The sequence below is a fragment of the Trachinotus anak genome, unplaced genomic scaffold, assembly GCF_046630095.1.
Source record: "Trachinotus anak isolate AG129_WGS33_773 ecotype Australia unplaced genomic scaffold, CSIRO_AGI_Tana_v1 ptg000028l, whole genome shotgun sequence".
Lineage (NCBI taxonomy): Eukaryota > Metazoa > Chordata > Actinopteri > Carangiformes > Carangidae > Trachinotus > Trachinotus anak.
Genome location: NW_027273879.1, coordinates 715869 through 741721, shown reverse-complemented (window position 1 = coordinate 741721; position 25853 = coordinate 715869). Strand labels below are relative to the sequence as shown.

The 25853-nt window shown below is 45.2% G+C and overlaps 1 protein-coding gene across 2 annotated transcripts in view; it reads right to left on the bottom strand.

Annotated features, from left to right (window-relative positions):
• Positions 1-309: 309 nt before the first annotated feature.
• The window catches only part of grk3 (G protein-coupled receptor kinase 3), a 55445-nt gene continuing 29901 nt past the window's right edge, over positions 310-25853 (bottom strand). Inside the window, exons 3-22 of one of the 2 annotated variants that reach the window (XM_071466025.1) lie at positions 25386-25459; positions 25036-25137; positions 22849-22923; positions 20936-20997; positions 20788-20839; positions 19503-19594; positions 19302-19401; positions 18408-18486; positions 17623-17753; positions 15904-15998; positions 14514-14621; positions 11233-11299; positions 8115-8215; positions 7609-7675; positions 6452-6547; positions 3067-3229; positions 2848-2984; positions 2071-2139; positions 709-822; positions 310-612 (exon numbers count right to left, since the gene is read on the bottom strand). In XM_071466025.1, coding sequence (XP_071322126.1) covers positions 451-612; positions 709-822; positions 2071-2139; positions 2848-2984; positions 3067-3229; positions 6452-6547; positions 7609-7675; positions 8115-8215; positions 11233-11299; positions 14514-14621; positions 15904-15998; positions 17623-17753; positions 18408-18486; positions 19302-19401; positions 19503-19594; positions 20788-20839; positions 20936-20997; positions 22849-22923; positions 25036-25137; positions 25386-25459 — 1946 coding nt within the window. In that variant the 3' untranslated portion in view covers positions 310-450. The remainder of the gene's footprint in view (positions 613-708; positions 823-2070; positions 2140-2847; positions 2985-3066; positions 3230-6451; positions 6548-7608; positions 7676-8114; positions 8216-11232; positions 11300-14513; positions 14622-15903; positions 15999-17622; positions 17754-18407; positions 18487-19301; positions 19402-19502; positions 19595-20787; positions 20840-20935; positions 20998-22848; positions 22924-25035; positions 25138-25385; positions 25460-25853) is intronic. The other variant, XM_071466026.1, reaches the window with a different exon arrangement.

Genomic DNA, 25853 nt, shown 5'->3' with positions numbered 1-25853 from the left:
GGAGGGGGGGGCAGGAGGAGACGGGGAGGACAGTGAAAAAGAGAGAGACGAGGACTAGAGAGGACTGGGGGCCGGTCCTCGTCACATTCATGCAGAGGTTCTTCACATGCTGCGTCCTCCGGAATGTGTCTCTCCTCGCCTCGTCTCGCCGTCCTCTGACTGGCAGCGTCCCATGGCAGAAAAAACAAACAAAAAACCTACATCGTGCTTCTGATTGGTCGTCATGTGTGTGTGTGTGTGTGTGTGTGTTCAGTGAGAGGCTGGTGGGATCGGTGCGTACACACACCGCGAGGCGCCGTGGGCGGCGGTGGGAAGGTGTCAGAGCAAATGTCCTGTGGCTGATGAGGAGGGGGGAGGTGGGATGCAGTGTGTGTGTGTGTGTGTGTGTGTGTGTGTGTGTGTGTATATATATGCGTGTGTGTGTGTTATGTATTTATAATGCGTGTGTATTCACAGGCCATTGCTATTGCGGTGTGTGAGGGGGGGTTTGGAGAGCTCCACCACTCCGGCCCGCCCCTTCCCGATGACTTTGGGGGCTCGGCGCAGCAGCTTCTGGGCTTCTGTGAACGCTTCGGTCAGCTCTTTCTTCCACTGCACGAACTCCGGGTCGCTCTGCACACAGAAGAAGAAAAACCACAGGGATCAGCTCTTTGTCTTTATCTCATCGACACCGCTCAGAAGTAACACACACCGAGACGCGGCCCCCACCTCACACTGCAGCACAAACTGCTTCCCTCCTTTGATGCGCAGAAGGATGCACTTCTTGTCTTTAATCTGCGTCTCCTCCACCGTCACTATCTGCTCCATCGTCAGCAGGTTTTGCTGTGAACAAAAGAGATCAATGGAAAATGAGCAGAGGTGAAGTGCACTGAGCAGAAGACAGATAATGATGCACGAGGGCTGAAGCTGGAGGACTACTGCTCCAAAGTTGACTTCCAGTCCAGTGAACCGGAGTCAGCGCAGAGCTGCAGAGGTGACGAGAACAAGTCTGGTAAAGTCCTGGCACAATAAACAATCCTCAGAGCAGGTCACAGCTTTAACCTGTGCCGTGCTCTGAACCCTTTGAACCCATTCAAGCTTTTCACTCCCCTGACTCAGAGCAGCTGCTGGTCTTAGGCCACGTTCAGACCGACTCTGGACCAGGAGCAGAAGGCTCCAGCAAAAAAACAGTTCAACCAGACTCTGCTTTAGCTGCAACACAATTATCATCTGCTGCGGTGGCCAATGAAACGAGAGGGATCCGTCTGCAGACTGTGGGGGAGCGGCGTGACTGCGAGGTGTCCAAACCACCACGAGCGCAGGTCTGAATATGGACATAGAGACACGTCTCCACCAATATTTCACTGAACTCGTTCACACTGTTTGGAGCGAAGTCATTAGATTATTCTGATGAGGCCACGTCTCCATGACGATCAATTTAGGCATGCTAACATTTGATTGGCTGGAATGGCGGAGACATTTTGATGGTGGATACAAAAATATTGTGTAATTTCTCTCTTTTCACTAACAAGTAATTTCCTATAGTTTACTTTTAGTCTTTGATCTGTTTATGTGGAGCTTTAATTTACTGTAAATACAGATCATATGTTAATATGTTGTGTCAGAACCGATGCTGAGAACAAACCACACGATCACACGTGATGTCAAAACAAGATGTTGAGGCGGATCATGTGAAGACGACAGTAGCTGGACATAAGAGGACAAACGTGTGAACAACTGCCTCCACTCCACATAAAATATTATAACATGGATCAATTTACTCCAGATTCTACTGCTCCTCTGTGTCTGGGTCACAGGGGCTGACGTCCCTCTCCCCCACCACTTCCTCCACCTCTGCCAGTAGAGAGTGAGCTGCTAGCCGCCGTGCACTCTGGTAAATGTGTGTTTTTAAACTCACTCAGCGCTCCTACAAAGAAGCTAGCAGCTAGTTAGCACAGCGCTGTGACGGAACACGAAGTGGGCGGGGACTGTACGACCTGCAGCCTGCAGACGGATCCTTCAGAATAAAACACGTGTTATGTTTCCTGTTGGATCACTTTATATGATGAATGAGGTATTTCTACAGTTTACCTGGCGTTCAAGATAAAATGACTCAGAGCTCTGAAAATATGTGAACCATGCTGATGGGATTGATGTTAACTGAAAGACAAGGAGAAGAAAGTTAACATATATATAACATGGAGGTGTGTTGCGTCCACTCAGTGCAATTTGGACATAGAAGACAACACGAAGAAACTGAACAAAGCAGTGAACCTGTGTGAAGCAGCAGCAAATCAGTGACGGAGCTCTGACAGTTCACACTGACCGGATCAGATCAGCAGGACGCTTGTCCTCAGTGGACGTCAGAGACGATGCCGAGAGGAAGGGGAGTGATCTTAAGTCAGTCAAGGTTCAAAGGGTTAACTCAGGTTTAAGTAGAGGGACGTCCACTGACTTGTGTTTTACTTTTGTGACTTAAAAGCAGCTCTGAGTTGAGCCAAGGTCCAAGACTCCAGCAGCTCTGCCTTTACTTCATCTACCAGCAGCAGACTGAGGAGGAGACTGAGACACACTACTGAGTCTGAGGCAGGGACCTGGACTAGACTCTAGACCTCAGCAGGGACTCTGAGGACACAGCAGGGACCTGGACCTGGTGTTAACACTCACCCCATCTCTCTGCTTTCTAAAAGGCTTTAGCCACTTCTCCTTCAGAGTGGCGTCAGGACAGACAGACAGACAGACAGACAGAGTTCACACAGACAGACAGATGAGCAGCAGCAGAACACCGTCGCTTCAGGACAGACACACATGGACATGGAGCACAAAGTGATTCAGTATGTGTGTGTGTGCGCTGTGATGTGAACTCACCCGCGACTCCCCCTCCCCCCTCCACTCCACACGGTTGGGGAACAGATAGAAATATCTGCGCTGCCACTGAGTCAGGAACGGGTTCCCCAGCTTCAGCATGTATCCGTGCATGATGCAGTCCTTCCCCAGGGCGTAGTCTGCACAGAGAGACAGGGTCAGAGCGTCAGCTGCTGCACTCTGCACCGTTACTGTGTTTACAACCTGTCACGCTGTCTTTACCCTCCTCGTGGCCCAGCTGCTTGTTCTTGGCCCTCTTGCGAGCCTCACTCTTGTCCGTGTCCGAGTTGACTGCCTCGTAGACCGTCTCTGCCACCTCCTGCTGCCAGCGCTCTGATATGACCAGAGGGAAGTTCTTGTACAGCTCCTGGTCACTGTCCAGCAGCTGCAGCACAGAGACGAGAGCGGGACGTTAACCACGAGTTCATCCACTGCAGGAACTTCACCACCTGCTCATTTCAGAGTTCAGTGGTAAAAAGACGACATTCTGCCAAATGTTTAGACACAACTGTAGATTTCCTTTTCATTAAATGTGACCTCATGAGATCAATCTGCTCATGTGAGTCTGGCAGGTTCAGATCAGTTCAGATCAGATCGTAACATCTGTCACCACCACATTCTCATGTGTGTTTCAGTAACAGGGCGAGCGATCGTCCTGTCGTCAGCCTGTGAAACTGCACAGAGCCGATATGATGATGGTGAATGAGAGAGAGAGAGAGAGAGAGAGAGAGAGAGAGAGAGAGAGAGAGAGAGAGAGAGAGAGAGAGAGAGAGAGAGAGAGAGAGAGAGAGAGAGAGAGAGAGAGACCAAACCAACCAAACCCCCCTCTCTCTCTCTCTCTCTCTCTCTCAGATACCCTGAGTGATGACAGTAGGATGAAAAATACATTTCATGGCTCTAAACCAATATCATCATCACACAAATCACAAATAAAGCGTTTACGATTTACATCAATAACCAGAGTTTTCACAGTAATTACTCAGCTGTTTATGGCTTTCAGCTCTCTCTCTCTGTGTCTCTCGCTCTCTCTCACTCTCTCTCTCTCTCACTCTGTCTCTCTCTCTCTCTGTCTGTCTGTCTGTCTGTCTGCCTCTCTGTCTCTCTCACTCTTTGTCTCCGTCTCTCTGTCTCTCTCTCTCTCTTTGTCTCTCTCTCTAAAAGTCTCGTTTACAACCATGAAAAGCAGCAGCTTAGAAACAGCACAGCATCTACACACAACAAACTGTGCTTCAGTGACGGTCAGCTGGTCAGAGTGTGAGTGTGTGTGTGAGTGTGTGTGTGTGAGTGTGTGGGACTGTGTTGTAAGTGTGGTTGTTTACGTTACACTATGGCAGGACAAATTAAACTTCACATTAATGGGAAAACAAGACAAATATCGTCCTGTCAGAGATCACTCCGATAATCATCGTCCTTCAACACTATAAATATCACAGTGGTCGTCAGTGTGTGTCAGTGTGTATCACTGTGTCAGACTGTTTCTCCTCTTCTTAGAAACATGGGGAGACGTCACCGTCACTCCTCAGTAGATTATCTCACCTACAGTCCAAGCTGGACATCACATCAACACTCAGCTGACACTTTGTGAACCTTCACACTGAGATTTAAATCCAGCAGTAAATCCTGCCTCTGTCCATTTGTTTCCAGCAGCGACTTCCACCTTCACTGTCTCTTTAAGAAACTCGTGCACTTGTGCAGACACAAAGTCATTTTGCTGTGACTGGATGAACACCAGGGGACTGGAGCTGCACACCTCTGTCCTCCATTACTGTACAGCAGTTATTCAGATTATTGCTCCTGTGCTAATGACGAGCTCTGTCTGGGGACACGTAAACAAACGCTCTGTGTGTGTGTGTGTGTGTGTGTTTGTGTGTGTTGTTGCTCTACAGTGCAGCGTCAGAGGATGAGTAACTGTTACCGAGGCCACATTAACGTTAATGGAGGACGAGGACAAAGGAACCTGCAGCTTCACGTTAGTCTGAATGTCTCAGTGCTTCAGACCAGCCTGTGAAGCTGCAGCTGCAGAGGTGAGGAGAAGCCGTCTCTGCCTCGGGGATTCAGGAATGGAAGTGTAAACTAGAAGCTGCCTGCACTCAGCCACAGAGAACGTCCCAGCTCAGCCGTCCCTTCCTTCTCTCCCTCCACGACCTTGATGCACTGATGCTCTCTGAGCGACGTCTCTGTGATGCACTCACACACATTAGAAAACAGAGCGTGCTGGCTGCTGCTCTGTCAAACTGCCATGTGAGAGCCAGCAGGCTGCAGTGTGGTTGTAGTTCAAATCTACCTGCCCCTCTTGTTTTAGGATGTGGCTCAGTGATCTGGTTTCCTGTCTTTATTTGGAGGAAATTATCTGCTCATCTCACTCAGTGTAAATTTGGTAACATCTTTATCTGTGATCGGCGTTTTGGTGTCAGTGTGACGAGCGTTCAAAGTTTCAGAATGGATGGAAACTGACACAAAAAACCCACAAACAGGTGTGAGGAGTCTGTTCTCACCTTCCTGCGGCTGATAAATAATATGAATTAATCTTTCACACTGCAGCTGCTTTTACACAACACGTCTATCTAGTGACTGAGGGTTTTATTATTGATTCACCTGCAAATTATTTTTAAAATTCATTGATTAATCCTTTTCTTAAAAAGGTCACAGTGACATATTGCAACAGTTTGTTCAGTTTGACAAATATGACAAAAAAGCTGCAGAGTCCATCATCAAAAAGGTGTCAGATTTTCTGATGATCAACCAATAGATTCATTGATTTGTTTGAACAACCTGCTGCACGTGTGAATGAACGAGGAGGCTGCTCTGCTCTTTACCTGCACATCGACAAGCAGCGGGAATCTTTTTAACGCTGACGTCACTCGTATGATGAGGACTTTTATGTCATCAGGGCTGCAACCAGCGACTGTTTTCATTATTGACTCATCTGCTGATAACTTCTTGTAAAATGGTCTTTTCTTACCTGATGTTATGCAATCATTTCAGTATTTTCATTTATATGGGGCTTTCCTGTCTCTCTCACTGTGCCTACCAAAATAAAGGCAAAAAATGCCCCAAAAATAACTTCAACAAAATATGTTTGTTTTTTTTTTTAATTCAAATTTGTTGTTCTTGTTTTTAAATGGTACTTTAATGTACTTCAAAGCCTCTGAAAAGCACTTTGAGCTGCCCTGTGTCTGGATGATGCTGTATAAATGTGAAAATGTGGGAAATTTGTGAAAAATATCACAATTAATCACAATTTATGAACTTATATTTCTCATATTTATGAATATGAGAAGCTGGAAAATGACGATCAACTGATCCATTAATCAGCAGCTTTAGTTTCTCACTACCTGCAGAGCTGACTGGGTCTGTGTTGGTGTCACTTTAGGTCGATGTTTCCTGTTATCTGCTGTTCTGCATCTGTTATCGCGTGTTCCAACATGTTGCTTTATTTCTAAATACCGAAATGTCCATATTTACATTATGAAGACACTGAGTTCATTTGTGAACGTCTTCCATCACTTGAGCTGGAGACAGGACATGAGTGATGGATGCTCACCGTACACACAGCAGCTGCGGTGTCACATCAAATGAGACGTACGGACGTGTCAGAGTGTGTTACCTTGATGCCCTTGGTGTCCTCCTCGTCAAAAGAGCCTATGTCAAAAGCATCGGCGGCGTTCACCTCCCCCCTGGGTGGGATTAAAGGAGGGGAGTACTGCAGGCGGAGGGGGAGAACAGAGAGGTGTTGTTAAAACCGCAGAATGAGAAACAGACGAGTGTGAGCAAGACAACAAGACTCCAGTCCCACAGCAGCGCTTCCCTCAAGTGATGGGGTAACCATAGCAACTGTGACTGGAGTGGACTAATGACTGGTGGAGCTCCATCCGGTGCTGCTTTAAACATGACTTCACCTGATCTGCTGCACAAACAAACCACAACATTTCCTCCACTTCACATTTGAAAAGTTTTTAACAAACTGTCTTAATGTCGACATCATGAGGTCACAGCCGCACGGAGACAGACATGACGGCGTCCGTGTTGTTTTCAGTGAACGACTCCAGAGGATTTCGATTTGAACTCATAAACCAGTGGTTTTAATGTACATGTTCTCAGATCAGTTAAAGAGAGCTGTATTGTTGTGTGTTAATGTTTACGCCGCACTCAGGAAGCCGACACACGCAGCTGCTGTAGTGACTGTGTATCTGAGGAGATACCACAAGGAGACCACAGGTTTCTGTTGATAGTGAAGGCAGCACGAAGCAAAGTGAACTGAGGCTCAGCACCATGGAGGAGGATGTTCACTTCAGGTTAGTGAACGACCCCGGTCCTGAGCCACAGTCACACCAATATCATTATATATATATTTATTTATTTATTATCATATATTATATTTGTGCCCAAATAATAAATGTATTGATTTATATTGATGAAAGAGTAAAACCTCATGTATGAATTAGTCACAGAAAGTTTTGCAAATGAACAAATTATTTATTATCTTCATCTTTTGAGAAAGTGGCAGCCACAGCACAAACACAGGCCCTTTAATGTTTGAATATTCCCTCCAGACAACACTGACATTCTGCTCAGATTAACATTGACAAAAACCTTATTCAGATCAATTAGGATTAAAAACAGATTCTGATTGAAACGTGATCAGTTTCAGGGCATCATATCAGAAATGGATCATATCAGTCTGTGTGTTATGAGCTGGAGTCACTTAGACCGAGCACAACAGCAGATCAGAAGCTGAGTGATGAAGAGATGAGGCTCACTCACCTTCTGCAGGTACACCTGCTGCCAGTCGATGCCTTTGAAAAACTGGTGTTCCTTCACCTCTGGGGCTCTGCAAGTGTGTGACAGAGAGGGGGAGACAGAAGGGGAGAGACAGAGGGGGGGTGGGGGTGGGGAGGGGGTTAACAAACATGTTTGTTTTCCTGTGTGCACTAGGTGGCAGTGTTTGCCACATCACTCCCCTCTGACAAACACACTCATAATCCTGCTTTTTAGCCAAATACCCGGCGCAGACACTGATCATCACTCGGCTGCAGCTCTAAGCTGATGTGAAACGACAGCGCTGACGAAATTAGTCATGAGCTCAGCTTCTATCGGATCACTTCCTGTCTGTCTCCATCCGTCTTCACCGCGCCACCCGGTGTTTTCAGCCTTAATGAGCAAAATCTGTCTGACTGATGAGCTCGTTTTCACGCCTGCGGACACGCACGCTGGTATGGGATGGCGGTTAATATGAACTTTTCATATTTGTGTGTGTGTGTGTGTCGTACCCTCGGCCCTGGCAGCCAAGCCTCTTGGACACGTCTCTCTGTAGCAGCCCCTCCAGCAGGTCTTTGAGCTCTGCAGTGAAAGAGTCTGGCAGCTCCACATTCTGCAAGAGAAGGGGGGAGGAACCGGAGGGTGAGAGCAGGCTGTCAAAGAGAGTCTGACGCTGTGGACCCCCCCCCCCCCTCAACCCCTCACCCCCTGCCAACCATCCCACTTTTTAAACTGTTGACTTTTTTGTCCGTCCGTCCACAGGTTGTCACAGTGGAGGTGTTGCTGTATCGGGCCCCAGGGAGCCAGGTCCAGCCGAGAGGCAGGTGCTGGAAATCTGTCTCCATGTTTAAAAACCATCTTGTGAGAAGAGAAAGTTTTATTCAAATAACATCACTCAGTGGAAACATGGACCAGTCGCACCTGTGTTTCTTAAAAAAAATCAAAATAAAAAATGTGGCGAATTAACTAACAGCACTTCCTGTCTGCAGTGTGCAGATGACTGCATCACTGTGGGACTGAAGAAAACTTGACAAGTTACAAGCAGCATCTTTTTTTTCTATGATTTCTGAGCAGATTAGAGGTTGTTTATCTGTGATGGACACTGGAGATAATTTTATGATCAGGAAGTAAAAATCATTGAATCTCCAAGAATGTGTCCTGTGGCTTCAGATGAGACTTGGAGAGGAGAGTGATTTTTTTTTAAAATCAGGTGCTGCAGCTTTAACTGTTGTCCCCCGTTTATAAATGGGACAAAGATTCACCTTTCTCTTTCACCTCACCTCACCCCCCCCCCCCCCCCCCCCCCCCGGACTCTTCAGTGCCCCCCTGGGAAGGCGCCTCGCAGTTTAAAAACCTCCACTGCAGCACAACTCACACCTCCACCCTCTGGTTTTTTGCTGACGCTCTTTACTCAGCGTCTTCGTGGAGACGTTTCAGAGCTCAGAGTCAGTGCCATCTATTGGGATCCGCTCCTCCTCCCCCCCCCCCCCCCCCCCCCCCCAAATCCATCTCTTCCTGTCTTGGCGGCTCAGTTCACTGCTGTCTGCTCCTGTCGTGTTTATTCAATGAGACCATTCATCATGTTTCATAAACACAAAGACATATAGGGCCGTATTTTTAGCCTGGTTGGGGCCGAATTGCAGCCCCCCCCCAACTGTCTCTCACAGACACTCGCTCTTTCTCACACACACACACACACACACACACACACACACACACAGACCAGACAAGGATTAAGAGGATAAACCAGATTAAGTGGCTGGATTAAAATCCTAATCTGGATTTATTGTGATATGAAAGATCATACTTTCTCTGTTTAAAGGTCTGCTCTACCAAACAGCGCCTGAGTGTGTGTGTGTGTGTGTGGGAGGCAGCAGCTATCGTTCTCAATCGCTTCATGTCCTGACAAATCCCACAAACGGACACAGAGTTGGACGCCGTCTGTGACGGACGACTGCTGCTGCGGCTGAAATTCACTTTACAGTTTGTCACTGTGAACGTGTCTGTGCTCAAACACGTGTCGCCGAGCTGAGGCCTGGATGTGAGAAGAAGAGGAGGTGGGTGTGAGCAGATGTGTCACTGGGTGGGCTCAATGGTCACCATTCATCCGAGTGTTTGAATCTGACCGATGACATCAAACGGCTCAACAGTGTGTTCCTCAGTCCACCACACACTCACACTGTCTAACACAAGGCTGGGTATATGCAGCAGCAGCCTTCAGTGTGAGGCGCGCCTCCTTGGGGGGGGGGGGGGGGGGGGGGCTTCAGGGGAGGTGCAGCGTGAGAAAGGTTAAACTCTTGAGCTGAACTCAGCTATGGATCAATTTTTATCACCGACAGAGAGAGGGGAGGGAGTCTGAACACAGAGGGAGGGCGAATCTACGTATACTCTCAGACTCATTGTTCCCACTGAGGTGGGAGGTGGGAGGTGGGGGGTGGGGCAAAATCTGCTTGTTTGTATGTGCTCTAACCCTTCGGCCATGCAATCCTAAATCTCAGCTTTTATTTTGGTGAATCCAATGATGTCATCACTGATAGAAAAGGTGGACAGAACTGGTCACTGTAATAAATCAGAGTCATGTTTCAGTAGTTGCACAGGACGCGATATCATTCAGAAACTAGGATGAAACAAACAAAAATAAAATAAAATCAAATCATATTGTGATTATTTTGGCAGAATTACAATGTGATATGAATGAACTGAAAAAAATATCAAAACGATGATGATGATGTGATGAACAATCTTCATCTTCCTCTGGAGAATATGATTTGTGGGTGGAGGCCTCTCTGCTCTGTTGTTGTGACACATTTGACCTTTTTCATAAAAACTGCAGCTGCTGTGATTTGGATATTGCTCTTGTTCATTGTTCAGACAATAGAGAAACACTCAAATATGCATCACTTCAAATGTTTAACTGCCGGACACTAGATGTCTCCTACGATGAAAAGTCACGTCCACCTTCCAAACTCATCCAGGTGTTAAACTGAGTGAGCAGAGAAACTTTGCTCCTCCTGCTTCACCTGAGACGTTGAACTGAAACTTTAAACTTCATTAACACAAACTGATCCTCATTGATTCTGGATCACAGCTCCCTGACTCCCTGACTGCACCTGTACTGGATGAGGCTTCAAACACATTTGACCCAAGGGGTGTACTTTAAGCTTGGCTGCTGGCTCAGTTTATCTAAGCTGGGTTTCTGTCATATGCTTCATCTTCCGTGTCTTCCCATGACACAGCAAAGTAAACAGACAGCTGAGTGTTGGATGGCAGCTGCAGGGACACGGAGGGACGACCCTGCACAACAACAGACGTTCGTCTCTGTCGAGCAGGTGCAGAAAATAAATGCGTGAACGTGGCACCAGAGTTTGTCTCATACAGGAAGGTGAGGTGTGCGTCATCTAGCTAACGTGCATCAGGTATCCTCGCAGTGTTTGCTCACACACGGTACAGTATGCATAGGGATATAGACATCTGTGTGCACTTGGTATTAACTCCAAGTTAAACATGGACCAAACCCATGAGCTCAGGTTAAGTAAAGACTTTACAGTTTGTTTACACAGAGACTCCTTCAGTAGATGCATCATGTGCACCACTGGCTTCTAGGAAACATGCAGCGTGTAGATGTCTTACCATGGTGAGCGTCATGCGGTCAATCTCATGTTTGTCTTTGGTCTTGTGCTGTCTGAAGGGACTGTGCCTGAGCAGGGAGAGAGAGAGAGAGAGAGAGAGAGAGAGAGAGAGAGAGAGAGAGAGAGAGAGAGAGAGAGAGAGAGAGAGAGAGAGAGAGAGAGAGAGAGAGAGAGAGAGAGACTCTGATTATAGATTATTGGAAAAAAAGGAGGGAGGGTGTGAGTGAGGGTGAGGTAAGGTGAGGTGAAGGAGGGCACAAAGAGGAGGGATGAGCAAGAACAGGAAACATCTCTCACACACACACACACACACACGCACCCCTTTGAAAACTCCTCATACTTTAACATCCTCAGTGAAAAGTGAAGCATGTGCTCATAAATATTACAACACTATGAATTAACGAATGGTAATTTGAAATGACCCAGATCGTACTCGCTCTAATTAGCCACCTGCAGGTTCGAGTGCTGACTGGCAGCTTTAATGATTCTGCAGAACTCGCGTCTCCAACTGGAGAAAAACTGCAGGAACCTCAAAGTATGTTTGGACTGTACGGTGCCGTGGCTGCACGCCTCGCACTGTTCGTCATATCTGCATGTTATCACCCTCCAATCACCCTCCACCCAAACCTCACAGTTATTGTTACATTTCACACTGATTGTGCAAAGACAGAACAGAGAATAGACGTTTCACTGGGGAAATATACTGAACAATAATATAAATGCATCATTTTGGTTTTTGAAGTTGAGTTGAAGTAAAACATTTAAGATTTTGTCTGAGCTCACAAAACAGCTTCCTCTCAAATCTGGTTCACAAATGTCTCCTTTGTCAACATCATCATCCACCTGCCCTGGTCGCACCTGTGCAGTGACCCTGCTGTGTAATCAGCATCCTGATGGGCCACACCTGTCAGGTGGATGATGAGCTCCATCACTTCAAACACATTTGTGAAGAAAATTGAAGAGAAACAAACTCTGTGTGTGTGTGTGTGTGTGTGTGTGTGTGTGTGTGTGTGTGTGTGTGTGTGTGAGTGAAAAATGGGATAAAAACAAAAGTGTGCATTTATTTTGTTGAGTATAAATCTTACACCTGTCTGCTCCTGCACAGTGAAGGGTTTTTTAATGATCATCAGCTACTGATTAAATTCATTTGCTCCTCTATAAAACTCTGTCTCCACTGGTGGCACTTTAACGTGTATTACCAGTGTTTTTCAGTTTTTCATAAAGTCAGATGAAGGTTTCATGAGGCAGTTTGGGACCAAATTGTTCCTCTGGATGCTGAGAGACGATCGCTGCAGCCGAGCAGCTAAATTACACATTTCTCAGGGAGCTGAAGAATTTACAAACGAGAGATTTTTCACAGACAAACACGCTGTGATCTGGTACAAAACGCAGGCAGCTCCTCCACTGAGCTCTCCCACTTATCAAACAAACATTTATCAGAGAGAACAGCATCTCCATCCAGGATACAAAGAGAGAGCACCGCACTGCACGAAGTGTAAATGATCAAATGGCAACCGACAGCTTTAATGAGAGACTAGCAGCTTCCAAACTACATCTTCAATGAGTCTAATTCTTCAGCCGGAGCATGATGACGTCAAGACCGAGGACTGGAGGGACGTTAATCAGTGAATCTAAGTCTGAACTTCATGGGTCCAATCAGAGAGCTTCTTCCAGATACATCTGAATGTAACGCAGAGAAGGAAAGGACCTGGTGCAGACACGGAGGTCAGACTGCCTGCTTTCATGTCGAGTGTTGTGGATACAGTGAAGTTGATGGAGGAGCGACGGAGCGCTGACCTCACATGACTTTAACACCAGGAACACTTGAAAAGAAAAACACAGTGTGAAGACCCCACGATACTGTGTGGGCTGATTTATAGACAGCTGGGTTTAGGAGTCAAACCTTCAGTCATGTACAAGTTTATATCTCAATAACAAATCACACTGAACAAACACATAAATACAAAACTCCCAGTTTTCATGAGTTGAAATATAAAATCAAAGATTTTGTCTAAGCTCATAAAAGATGTTTAAATCAATTCAATTCAATTCAATTTTATTTGTATAGCGCCAAATCATAATATACATTATCTCAAGGCACTTTACAGGGTAAGGTCAAGACCTTACTTTGTTAAAGAGAAAAACCCAACAGTTCCCACAAAGAGCAAGCACTTGGCGACAGGGGGGAGAAAAAACTCCCTTTTAACAGGAAGAAACCTCCAACAGAACATCAGTGTCAGTGAGAATTTCTCCTTTGTTAAGATCATCAGGTTTTCATTTAGTTCAGTGTCTAATTGATGTCTTTTTTCAAAATAAAAAAATAAAACTAAAATGATGTGCAGCTTGTTGTGGAGCTCCACCCCCAAATGAAAAAACTTGCGGCTTTTGGAGTTTGGATATGGTCACTTAGCTTAGCATAAAGACTGGAAGCAGGGGGGGGACTGTTAGCCTGGCGCTGTTCAGAGTTAAACAGATATACCTGCCAACAACATGTTTGTTTAAGCCAAACATAAAACAGAATTCTAAAACTATTGTGGTTTCAGGGAGAGGTTCATCCTGGAAACATTTCTCATTGGACCACAGCCTGAGGTGACTGAGCTGCACACTGAGGCCAAGCTTTGGTTCCATTGTGTCTGCACAGAGATGGAGCTGGGAGGAGAACTTCTGAACTCCGGACAGAGCCAAACCTGTTTGCTAAGCTAACCAGGCCCTGACTGCAGTGGTGGTATCGTTCAACCCTGACGTGATGTCACTGCGACACAGAATAAAGATCATTCAGCTTCGTTTGCAGCAGAACTCATGTCATTAAATGTGTTTTGCTCTTGATCAGTTTCACTGAGGATTCAAGTGGTGAAACCTGCAGCCAACCTTTCACCAAAGACCAACACTCTTCCTCTTTTAAGTGTTCAAACACACTGATCCCAACATCAATGGAAAGACACGTCACACACACACTCCACGCTCGCTCCAACCTGGCAACACACACACACACATCCCCCTTTTACCTGATTTCAGACCTACTGGGCCTAGACCTCTGGCATTTACACACTCCAGATCAAACAAACACACACACACACACACACACACACACAAACAAGATCAAACGCACACCAAACAGACGGCGAGCGGGCGAGAGATGCGGAAAACGGCGAGAGCAGATTCAAAGGTTTCACTCAGAGTGGCTGAGGAGGTTTGAAAGGAGACAGGAAGTCATGACGTGTTGGGAGCAAAAAGCACAGAGGAGAAGAAGAAGAAAGAGGAGATGAGAGCTGGAGTGTTTACCCTCGGAGGAGTTTGAAGAGCATACAGCCTAAGGAGAACCAGTCGGCGCTGCTGTCGTACGCCGTGCCCTTCTGGAGAACCTCTGGAGCCATGTAACCATGAGTGCCACTGCAGAACGAACGAAAACACACACACACACACACACACACACACACACACACACACACAGCTTCATGTCAAATACACAATCATTACTTTTTACAACAGCGAGAGCAGAATCACACACTACAGAGCCGTTAGCACAGAATTCATATTAGAGGAGGAGGGAAATCAAATATGTCCCTCAGCAGCAGAAGCTGTTGTTTTAGCTCCTGGTAAATTACAGAAGCTGCTTCTGTGATGCTGCAGGAAAACATGTGACTGATGGGTTTATGATCGTTTTTAATATTGGTATTATTCACTGGTAATTATCTGTAATCTTCTTACTAACACAGACACATCGTCTCTTTTCTGATGCGACTCCAGTAAAATGTTTATAACTGAAGTTATAAACCACAAAACACAGACTGAGTTCATCTCTGTGATCAGCATTAGCATTAATGAAGCTAATGCTAGCCTGATTAAAGTTACACTAGGTAACTTTTCTTCATTATGACATCTACAAACAACCAGACCTCTGTTCTACAGGTTGTTGAGTTGTGTTCTTACATCATCACTAATGTTTCCATCAATTCAAACAGAGAAGTCTGTGATTTTAATCATGGTAATGTTCCGTCTCATTGGTTGCCTGTCAGTGATGTCATATCCTGTCTGCTCAGGTGTCAGTGTTGTGTTTATCTGACAGAAGCTCAGTTTGAAGTCTCATGTTTCAGATCCTCTTTCTCCACCTTGGTGGTTTTCAGCTCTGTATCTGAACCAGATGAAGGATTTTAGTCGTTGACGTCTGGATCTGAAGTTCTCAGAGAAACAAGCTGAGGAAATGTCAGACAGCCAATCAGAGACGTCCTGTGTCTCTGAAGAGCGTCAGCCAATCACTGACTTTAATGTCAAACTGCTTTGTTCAGTGTTTCTACTGTTTCTCTCTCTCTCTACAATCAGCTGCTCTGTTGTGGAGCGGAGGAGATGGTGAAAACAACAACTCCCATGATCCCATGCTATTTCACAACATCACACTGAGAGCTCTAGCAGCAGAAGTTACAGACTGTGTGTTTAATGCTCACAACCTGAAAATAAGCTGAGCTGCACCAGTTCTGACATATTGATTATTGATCAGCAGCTGAAACAAACTGGTTCAAAGGTTTTTCTTTCCTTTGTTGACTGATAAATGATGAGTCGTCCATCAGTATATTCAAATGTATTTTAATATGGAATTATTGTGTGATGTCAGACACGTGGTTCAGCGATGATTAAAATCCAGTGAGAGCGGTTTCACACAGATGGGTTCACTTACACACTGGCGTGCGGTTTCTTCTTGGAGAAGTCACAGGCCAGGCCGAGGTCGGAGATACGCACATGACCGTGCTCATCCAACAGGATATTAGCTGGCTGCAGGAGGACACACACAGAGGAAGAGAGAGGGTGATACTGATGGAGAGCACGAGAGATAAGATCAAGATTATTGTGAACAATATTGGAGACCTCACTAATTCACAACTTAAGTTACAATTTCCGCTCACCAGGAGAAAACTCAGTGTGGACCCAGGCAGTAAACGAAAGCCTCCTGTCCTGGTTATCCTCCACTGTTTGGCAAAACCGTGACTCACTCACTCTCCTTCCCCCTCCAACACTCAGCCTCAAAGTATTATCTGCATTGTACTGCACTGTTTATTAAAGCCCTAAAACTGTTCCCTGACTTCCAGCAAAATATATCTATTATTATGGCAACCAGTCCAAACAGGGGAATTGGAGGAAAAACAGAGGACTGCTGAAAACACAGCTGATATGAATCTCGGGCTTTGAAGCAGCATCTGTGGAGGTATAGTGCTGGATCGGTGGACTGAGGCACACAGCACACAACTGTGATGTTAGGCTTCTCGTCCATATCTCATCATTCTCTCTGTCATAACTTTTACCATTAAACAATATGAATATCAACATTTCTTCTAAAGGCTACGTGACGTGAAACAACAGGGCTCCAGCTAACGATCCTTCTGATTGTTTTTTTGATTAATTGACAGCCCAACAGATTAAATCTATATTTTTCTTACTGTCAACAAACCCCATGAAAAGACCAAAGTCCATCTCTACACAGTGATTCAGCTGCTGTCTGTGGCGCTCAGCTCTGAGGCCTTTGGTTCCTCCTGAAAACACCTCAGTGTTTTATTTAAAGAAAAAAGCTCAGTGACGTTTAGCAATGAAATGATCAGAGGTTAATCAGTTATCAATCAATTATCATTAATAGTTTCAGTCATTTCAAGAAAAATAATTTAAAAAAATAATAAAACTTTATTTGTATGGAACTTTTCATACACAGGATGCAGCTCAAAGTGCTTTGACACATATAAAAGGAGAAAGAGAGTGAAGACAGGGAAATCATAAAAAAAACTGAGCTAATTAAAAGCTAAATTGAAGACGTATGTTTTTGTCATTTAAAAATGTCCACTGAACCCCCCCCCCCCCCCCCCTCTATTATTTCTTTGTAGGTTGTTCCACAGTTTAGCTGCATGATGGATGACAGTCACAGTTTTATTTTGGGGGATATTTGCTGTGGAGGCTCTCAGGGCCCGTGGAGGGACATAAATCGACAGAGTCAGTGATGTAAGAGGGGCCAGCCCATTAAGAGCTCTGTGAGGGAGGCGGCGTGGTGTAGCAGTACAGGAGGAATCTGCTCTCCCCTCCTTGTTTTTGTTTAAATGTAGCAGCAGGTTCTGAATTATCCGCAGTTTCTCCACTGACTCCTCTGGAGGACCAGAGTGTCAGGGCTGAATAACTGTTGATTCAGCAAACACATGCTTCAATTTCTTCAAAAAAATAATCTGAAGATTAATCAATAATTGTTAGTTAAGGCCCAATAAACATTACTCAAACTGGGGTGCATTTGTTGGGGACTATTTTTATTGGCGGATTCATCCACATGTGGTGTTGTAGTGAGTATTTATGGCAGCAGGACAGTCGAAATAAACAACAGTGTATCTTAACAACACAGTAGCTGTTGGGGGGGGTCGTCTACCTTGAGGTCTCTGTAGACGACGAAGCGGTTGTGCATGTGCTCCAGACCCAGGATGATTTCAGCCGCATAGAAACGCATCTCTTTCTCACTGAAGACGCCATGCTGAGACAGGTGGTAGTGCAGGTCGCCCCCTGAGCGCGCGTACACACACACACACACACACAGACACACACACACGGACAGACAGAGTGCGTCAGCATGACCTCATAACACCTCATACCTCAATCAATATCCATCAATAAGTTGTGGTAATCTTCTCAGGGGAGAAAATGGGAATCGATGGGAGGCCTTCTATGACTCTTCCCTCCTCACCAACTGTCCAGCTGTCTCACTCTTTGCATATATTGACTGGCTGTATTTATAGCTCAACTGAAGCTTTGACAGCCTCACACTTTACACTGTATGATGATGACTGTGTTGACTTTAAAAGGTGACTCAGGCTTTGATTGTGAGACTGTCTGGAAACCCTGAGTGCAGCCTCTGATGAGGCTCGGAAACTGGCTGCTTGCCGGCCATTCCTTCAGAGGAAACACTAACAATGAGGTGCAAGTTAAGAGGAGGCTGATATTGGACGGTAGGAAGGCTCATACAGGCAGGTGGCTGTGGTGCGAAGCGTCATCGCTGAGGTCAAAATCCCATCAGCGCTTGATTCTCTGTGGGAGGAATGACCTGAGCGGCCGGCGACAGGCTGAGTAATCCAATCTTTCTGTCTCAGAGCAGACTGACTGAGGCAGAAGTTTAATCTGGGCAGGTAGGGTGGGGGTGGGGTGGGGGGGTCACCTTACCGTTCATGAGGTCCAGGATGAAGCAGAGCTTGTCAGGGGTGTGGAAGGCGTACGTCATACACACGATGAAAGGGCAGTCCTGCAGAAACAGAATTTGATCAATAACTAAAATCAGAAATGATGATGATGGTCGTGTGTGTTTCTCTGCACCAGGGGCACATGTTCTGCACCTGAAGCACATATGAGCTCAAGACACATTCATGCTAAATGGTGAATGGAGGTGTCACAGAAAGAAGGAAGCTTCTGGACCGGGTTGAACCCGCTGTTTGTGAAGCATCACTGAGTTTGTATGTGAAGTTCTCAGTCATATTAGTGGTTTTCTAAAGTATTCAGATCCTTTAATTACATAATAATACCAATATCATAATGTTGAAATTCTCTATTTCAAATCAAAGTCCTAAGCAAGTAACAGTCCAGTTATTATCAGCAAAATGTATCAAAAGTACTTGTTCTGCAGAAGTTTGGAAGGGAAATGTCTTTTGACTGGAACTGATAACCTAAGAGGTTCAGGCGAAACCAAAATACAACCCAGCCCAAAGATTATTATTACAGCGGGTGGTATCCTTTAAATAATATTATCTTTGTGTTTCAGTTTTTTAGAATCCATAAATAGGGGATATCATTGTATTTTATGTTTCAGGTACAAGCAACGCTGCCACTCAACTGAAGTTCATAGTTTTATTTGTCACATGCTGAGCTCCAATGAACAGTGAGCAAAGCAGTGAACTGAGGCTCGCTTAGACTCACTTTACACAAATTTATGAAAAATATCACAATGTGAGATTATTATCGACGTCTCTATGAAACGTCTGAAAGGTGATCACGTCCTACAGCAGGTTTGTGTCATCTGTCAGTGGAAGTGTTAATACTCAGGTACTGCTGTGCGTGACTCACCCCTGTGCTGACTAACGACAGCATGATTCTCTCATTGAGCGCGAGAGTCTCCCCCTGCTTCATCTTGATCCTCTTCTTGTCCAAACACTTCATGGCGTACCTGTCATCAAAACAACAAAAACATGCAGCATCATTTCTGTTTTTTTTTCTTCAAGCTTCATCTCTCTGACAACCATCGGCTGAGTGTGAAGTCGTTCTTACATCTTCCCCGTGTCGGCCTTCCTGCAGCCGTACACCTCTCCGAACCCACCCCTGCCGATGATCCGATGCACGCTGAAGTCGTTCATGGTCAGCTGGAGGAGGAGGGGGGAGCAGAGGCAGCAGAACCTGTTAGAGCTTTACTGAACCTGTTTAGTGTGGTTCAAGAGGACTCTGGTGGATTCGCCTATGTGGTTGAGTTTGTTTAGAGCTGGAGCGCCAGCAGTGACAAATCTGGTGCAGACAAGGCAACAGGATGAAGACAGCCTGAAGAGGAGGGTCTGGTTCCAAGTGAACTCTGGTCCACTTCAAACCAGTTCAGCCACAGGATTGTGTGACAGTAGACGTGTGATTATAGGATAAATTCAAAACTGTCTTTTTTTGAAGTCCATTAAAAAAAGGTGCTCTTACTATTTTTTTTATGTCCTTAGCTCTGTAAACAAGGTTTGAATGTGGACCTTGATTTACTTGATCCATCTGCTGAACATGTGACTTGTCACCACTCATTAGGTAACCATGGTAACACGACATGCACGTCAGCTGTGGGTATTTTCACTGTAAGGGAAGTCAACCATCTGCTGAGGAAGACTGTGCGACATGATCGAAAACTCCACAGCAGCTCCTGAAGTGTTTTTGCCAGCAGTTTAAGGTGTCAAACATGAGCTGTGTTCCTCATTAAAAAGTAACTGGACACTTGTAAAGTGTGACAGTTGTACAGAAACAGACTCAGCTGAAGAAGACGACCGTCCAGTCTGGACTATGGGGAGGTTTCGTCTGTAAAATCTTGTTCTCGGGTCATGAATCATTGACTTGTTGCTGGGAAAAGAAGGAGCCTCTGAAGTGGGACAGTCTAGTCGCGCCGCTGTGACACCATCGGTCTTCAGATGCAGCCTCTGAGGGATTCAGCCCCTGAACTGGGGCACAGCTCCTGTACTGTTTAAATCCCCCAAAAGCATGATGGAAACTGTATTTTGTAGTTTTGGAACTTATAGCCTGATTATATCTCAAACAGAAACAGGACAAGGGACAAAGCCCATTAACATGAACTGATTTTGAGGTTCTTGTATTCCTGGAACACTTCTCCATCCTTTCATACACAGATATTCACCCTGTGTTACATACAGATAAAAAATTTGGCCCTGATGGTGTTTGGGGGGGGTGGGAGGGGGTGGGTGGGCAAGTGTTTTGATCTTGTCTGGGGGAGGCCTCTGGAGACTTTGGAATACCTGGTCTGGACCAGATGACCCAGTCTACAGGTGTGAAAGTGGCTGTAAGAGCTGGTACTCACATGGATGTTGAGCTCTACGTTCTTCCACTGACAGAAACGAGTGAATTTGTCACTGAGGGAAAAGAAGAGAGGTGAGAAAGTGTGAATGTGCTGGTGATGTGCTGGAACAAATGGTGAAGCTCCTCCTCCTCCATCTCCACTGTCTCACCTCTCAATGAACTTGTGGAAGATCTTCCCTCTCAAGCTGTCGCAGATCTCCACGATGTATGGCTGCAGGGGGACAGACACATAAACAGCCGCTCAGCTCCAGCGTTTCTCTGTCTGCTCTGGCGCCTCAGTAACTACGTGATAAAAATTCTTTACAAATGTATGTGAATATATCTCCAGTGCATTGTTATGATGGCTGCGCTGGACTCCTGTGGCCAGTCTGTTCAGAGCTGTGGGGCTCAGCCTCTGCTGACTTTCTTTTGTCCAACTCATCTCACAGAAACTCCCACTGAACATTCACGTCTTTGCATTTTGACGAGTCCACATTCCAGCTGAAGGTAAAATTAAAACAACACTGACGACCAAAATAATCTATATGAGATAGTGACAGGTTGATGTAGCATCTTTGAGGAAAAATTCAGTCCCTTGGGATAATTGTATATCCACAATCAAAGCCGTGTTGTAGTTTAAAAGAGGAAATAGTTGATTAGATTCAGTGATAGATTAGATTAGATTTACTGCTGAAAGAAGACGTCTCTTGTTTCTCTTCCTCAGTACTTGATTTTCCTGGGCTGCCTTTTGGCAACTGATGCTAATTACCAACAGTATGAATGTGAAAATGCCGGGTTTAAAAATACTACTGGAAACAAAAATACATCCTGGGCGATAAAAATTATTTTTACATTGCTAGACGACGTGTCTGCAGCCAATCAGGTCACAGAAATAAAGCACAGTGCTGTTTTGGAGTTAACAGTCGAATAGAAAGATTAGAGAGACAAGCGCTCGCTCTGAGGAAACTACCAGCGTCAGCTTGAGGCTTTTTTTTTACTGCTTAAAATCCTCTATGTCTATATATTGTCTTATTTTTATCTGTGTCTTATGTTAAATACTTTTAAGAGCCTTGTTGTTAAAAAGCACCATACAAATGAACTTGCTTTGCAGATTACAACCTCTTACACCAGCGATTAGACAACAAACTGCTTTTCTTCTCCACACCGAAATCTAAAGACAAAGACCGCTGCATCTAATCAAAAACAACAGATTTAAACTGATCAAAGAACTGATCTGCTCTCTGACAGTGAATTATTTCCCACTGCAGGATTTAACAGGGTGTTTACTGTTTTTCTTTGTTGATTTTTGCACGATTTGTTTATTCAAATAGATTTTCTGTTTGCAGCACAGACAGTTCTCTACGGTGGCCCTGAGAGCTCAAACCACTGTGACTTAAGAAAACACATGCAAATAAAAAACTAAACACAAGCAAACTTGACAACACGTGTTGCAAATACTCACAACACAACCAAATACACAAACGCACTGCAAGTAGCACAGACGACCACAGGGGTGTTTCCAAAGTGAGGAACCCGGCCTGAACCCAAACTGATGAGGACATTTTCTGACTTTCTTTGTGTTTTATTCATTTGCATGTGTTTTCTGAAGTTGCAGTGGTTTGAGCTCTCAGGGCCACCGTAGCTCTTGGTCTTCTTTCACGTTCTGAGTCGACTGATTCATTATTTTAGCCCTCAGAGAAATATGAAACTCAATGAGAAAGACTGACGCCATTGTTTTCACTATGTTTACTAATCTGGACTCATATAAAAACTGTGTGATACAAATCTGTGTGTGTGTGTGTGTGTGTGTGTGTGTAATTTGCTCCCACAAAGGGTGTAAAGGACAAAAATAAGAAAAAACATTATTTCACTGTCGGCCCCTCCAAACATTATAAATTGTGCTGTTCTCATTCTATGATTCTTCACTGTATCATTTTGAAAATCATATTTTTAATGGGAGGCGTTTTGACTCAGTGTCACCACAGAACAGCTCCAGTGTAAATAACATGAACGATGGCTGAACTTTGTTTAGCTGCTTGACTCTAACACACTGTGACCCTGTGTGTGTTGACAGGTCTTTTACCTGGAAGAGAGTTGGGGGAACCTGTTTCTTTGCCAGGTGACTCTGCACATGGTCGACCGCTTTCTTCGAGAACGGCTGAAAGGAAGAGAAGGAAATGAAGGGTCATTAAAAAAAAACACAGCTTCACCAATGATTTCACTTCTGTTTTCTGTGTAGGTCCCCGAGTGCAACATGACCAGGACTTCAGACTGCAGCGAGGCCGCTACCAAGAAGAGGACTGATATATGTCTGTGTGTGTGTGTGTGTGTGTGTGTGTGTGTGGGTGTGTGTGTGTGTGTGGGTGGTGTGTTCAATAACTTCCTCCCTTCACACAGCAGCAAGCACTAACTTTGCTTTACAGGAGGACAAAAGCTGCACTGTGGTTTGTTAGGGGGTGGGGGGGGGGGGGGGGCACAACACAGCAAGGATTTCCCATCATTCTCAGTCTCAGTACATGATTCCAGTCTTCATCTGTAGAGCTCATCAGTGGTGGAAAGTCACTAACCACATATATGGGTTTGAAGCTACCTGTACTTTACTGGAGTATTTTTATTTCCTGCTGCGTAGAAAGTTCAGTTTCCTTCCTCTGGAGCATCAGAGGTGTTTCAAAATCCAGGTGACACATTCAAGCTCCTGAATCTGTCACACTGCTGGTTTCATCTGAGACAGGGGTGTCGACGTAGCTCTCTGTCTTATTTAGACATGACAGGACATTTAGAGAAGAGCCACAGCGCTCAGCGGCGTTTGGCACCTGAGACCGATGACTTAACAAGTAATGATTAATGAAGGAGGAAGAGTTTTCTGTTCTCTCACAGAAAAACTTAGTTTGCCTTGAAGGCGCCTTAATGAATGACCTCCACACCTGTGAGGGACGTCGTCCTGCTTCTCACAGCTTTCTCACCGCTGCCTGTTCTATAATGTCTGAAAGGACACGAGCACAGAATGACAGGAAGTTCACTTGCTCTGTGTGAGGCATACTCAGAAATTGTGGGAAAATGTGGCAGAGCTACTCTGCACTGAGAAGAGAAACGTCTTTATTACTCACACACTGACTCATTTGACACAAGAGGAATCTCCTCAGCAGTTTAAATGTGGCTCATTCTCAGTGTTTACTGTTGTGTTAAAGCTCCACACAGTCTAAAGGTAGATGTCCATGTGTTTGTGTTATAAAGCAGGTCTAGGTTCTATATTAATACTGTGAAAGTATTAAAGCCTCAGTCCACAGAGAAATGCACACAGCCTGTATTCAGAAACTGAGCCTTAAAACCAGCCGTCAGGACTTCTGGAACTTTGTGATGTCACAACAAAGCAGTAAGCCCCGCCTACCTGGACCCACCATCCAATATCTCTGAGTGTTTACAGGAAATCTGCTATATTTTTTTACTGGATCACTCAGAAAACAGTGAGCCAATCAGAAGACAGATGTTGGACATTGCACTTGGTCATATTGAGATTTTCATTATATTTTCATTAACTTTGCAGCCCTTAAAAAAAAAAATGAAATCATGTCATGTTGATGCTGCTCAGTCTATGAGTGGTTCCCAGACTTGTTCACTTCTTTAAAATGAAACACTATCTGCTTGTGTGACGCCCTGAGCTGCATGACACTGTTTGTTTTGGCTTGTCGCTGCTTTCTTTTTGACAGGTTCTTCCTGATTTCCCGGGCCTTCCCATCTCGTTAAAGCCCTGGCTTCACCTGGATGGAGCTGTGTGTTTCAAGATGGCCTCTCTCTCCATCTACAAGCTGTGAGCCATTCAACCAGAGAGTGATTTCCACTCATAAGTAGAGCTGAAATAATGTGATTAGTCCATTGACAGAAAACAAATCTGCAACCATTCGAGATGAAGCGGTAACAATCTCTGGCTGCAGCTTCTCCAGTGTGAGGCTTTGCTGCCTCACTCTGTTTTATATCATTGTAAACTGAATATCTTTAGGCTTTACACAGTCGCTCGCACAAAACATATAATTTGATGACGTCGCCTTGGACTCTGGGAAAATGTGATGGACGTTTTTTCTCTATTTTCTGACATGTAGAAAAAAACTATCCAACAATTCACAGGATAAAAATCAAAGCTCAGACAAAAACATCCTGTTAATCATCTCACAACCCTAAGGTTTATCCTGTCACCCACTGGTTGGAAGGAGTGTGGTGTGTGTCCCTGAGTGTGCGTTAGTGACACAGTGTGGATGTGTGGAGTCGTCCTCACATGTGAACAGGACAGGAGCTCCTTCATGATGTAGCCGTCGTAGATCTGCCGGCTGCGGCTCAGCCTCTCCTCCTCTGAGTCCAGCTTCTCGTAGTCCTTAATCTGAAACACACACACACACACACACACACGCACACACACACACACACACACACACACACACACACACACACACACACACACACACACACACACACACACACACACACACACAGGCGTCTCAGACCGTACAACAAACAGGGCAAAGTGCTTCCTGTGAGGGATAAATCTGAATGAACCAGATTACAGGCCTAATCTCTCACTGTCCCATGATGCGGTCTAATCTCACACACAGGACACTTTAAACTTACTTCTTCGTAGAACTTGAGCTGCGGCACGGCCTCGTCGATCTCGTTCATACAGAAGTCCTTGAACAGCAGGAAGCCTGCAGGACATAAAGAGGAGACACAGTGAGGAGAGACGACCAAAACTATTGACTTATTGTTCTACAAACACCCTGCTGGTTCAGCAGTGAACTAGAGGCCAGGGATAAAACCCTGGAGTTCTGTAGGAGGATCTGGCACCACCAACACTTTGGTCCACACCAAAATATTCTGACAACTATTGGATGGATTCCCATGAAATCTGGTTGATATCAAAGGTTATCATCACGGTGCTTTCGCTGTCAGTCAGTGATGTGTGAACGTCACCACCGATGCTGGATATCTTCCTCATAGTTTACCAAATAAAAGCACAAAGAAATACCCCTTTGTACACCAAAATAAATGGGTTTTTTGAATGTGGGTAATGTCCACAGTGGAAAAGTGACTAAATTAAAC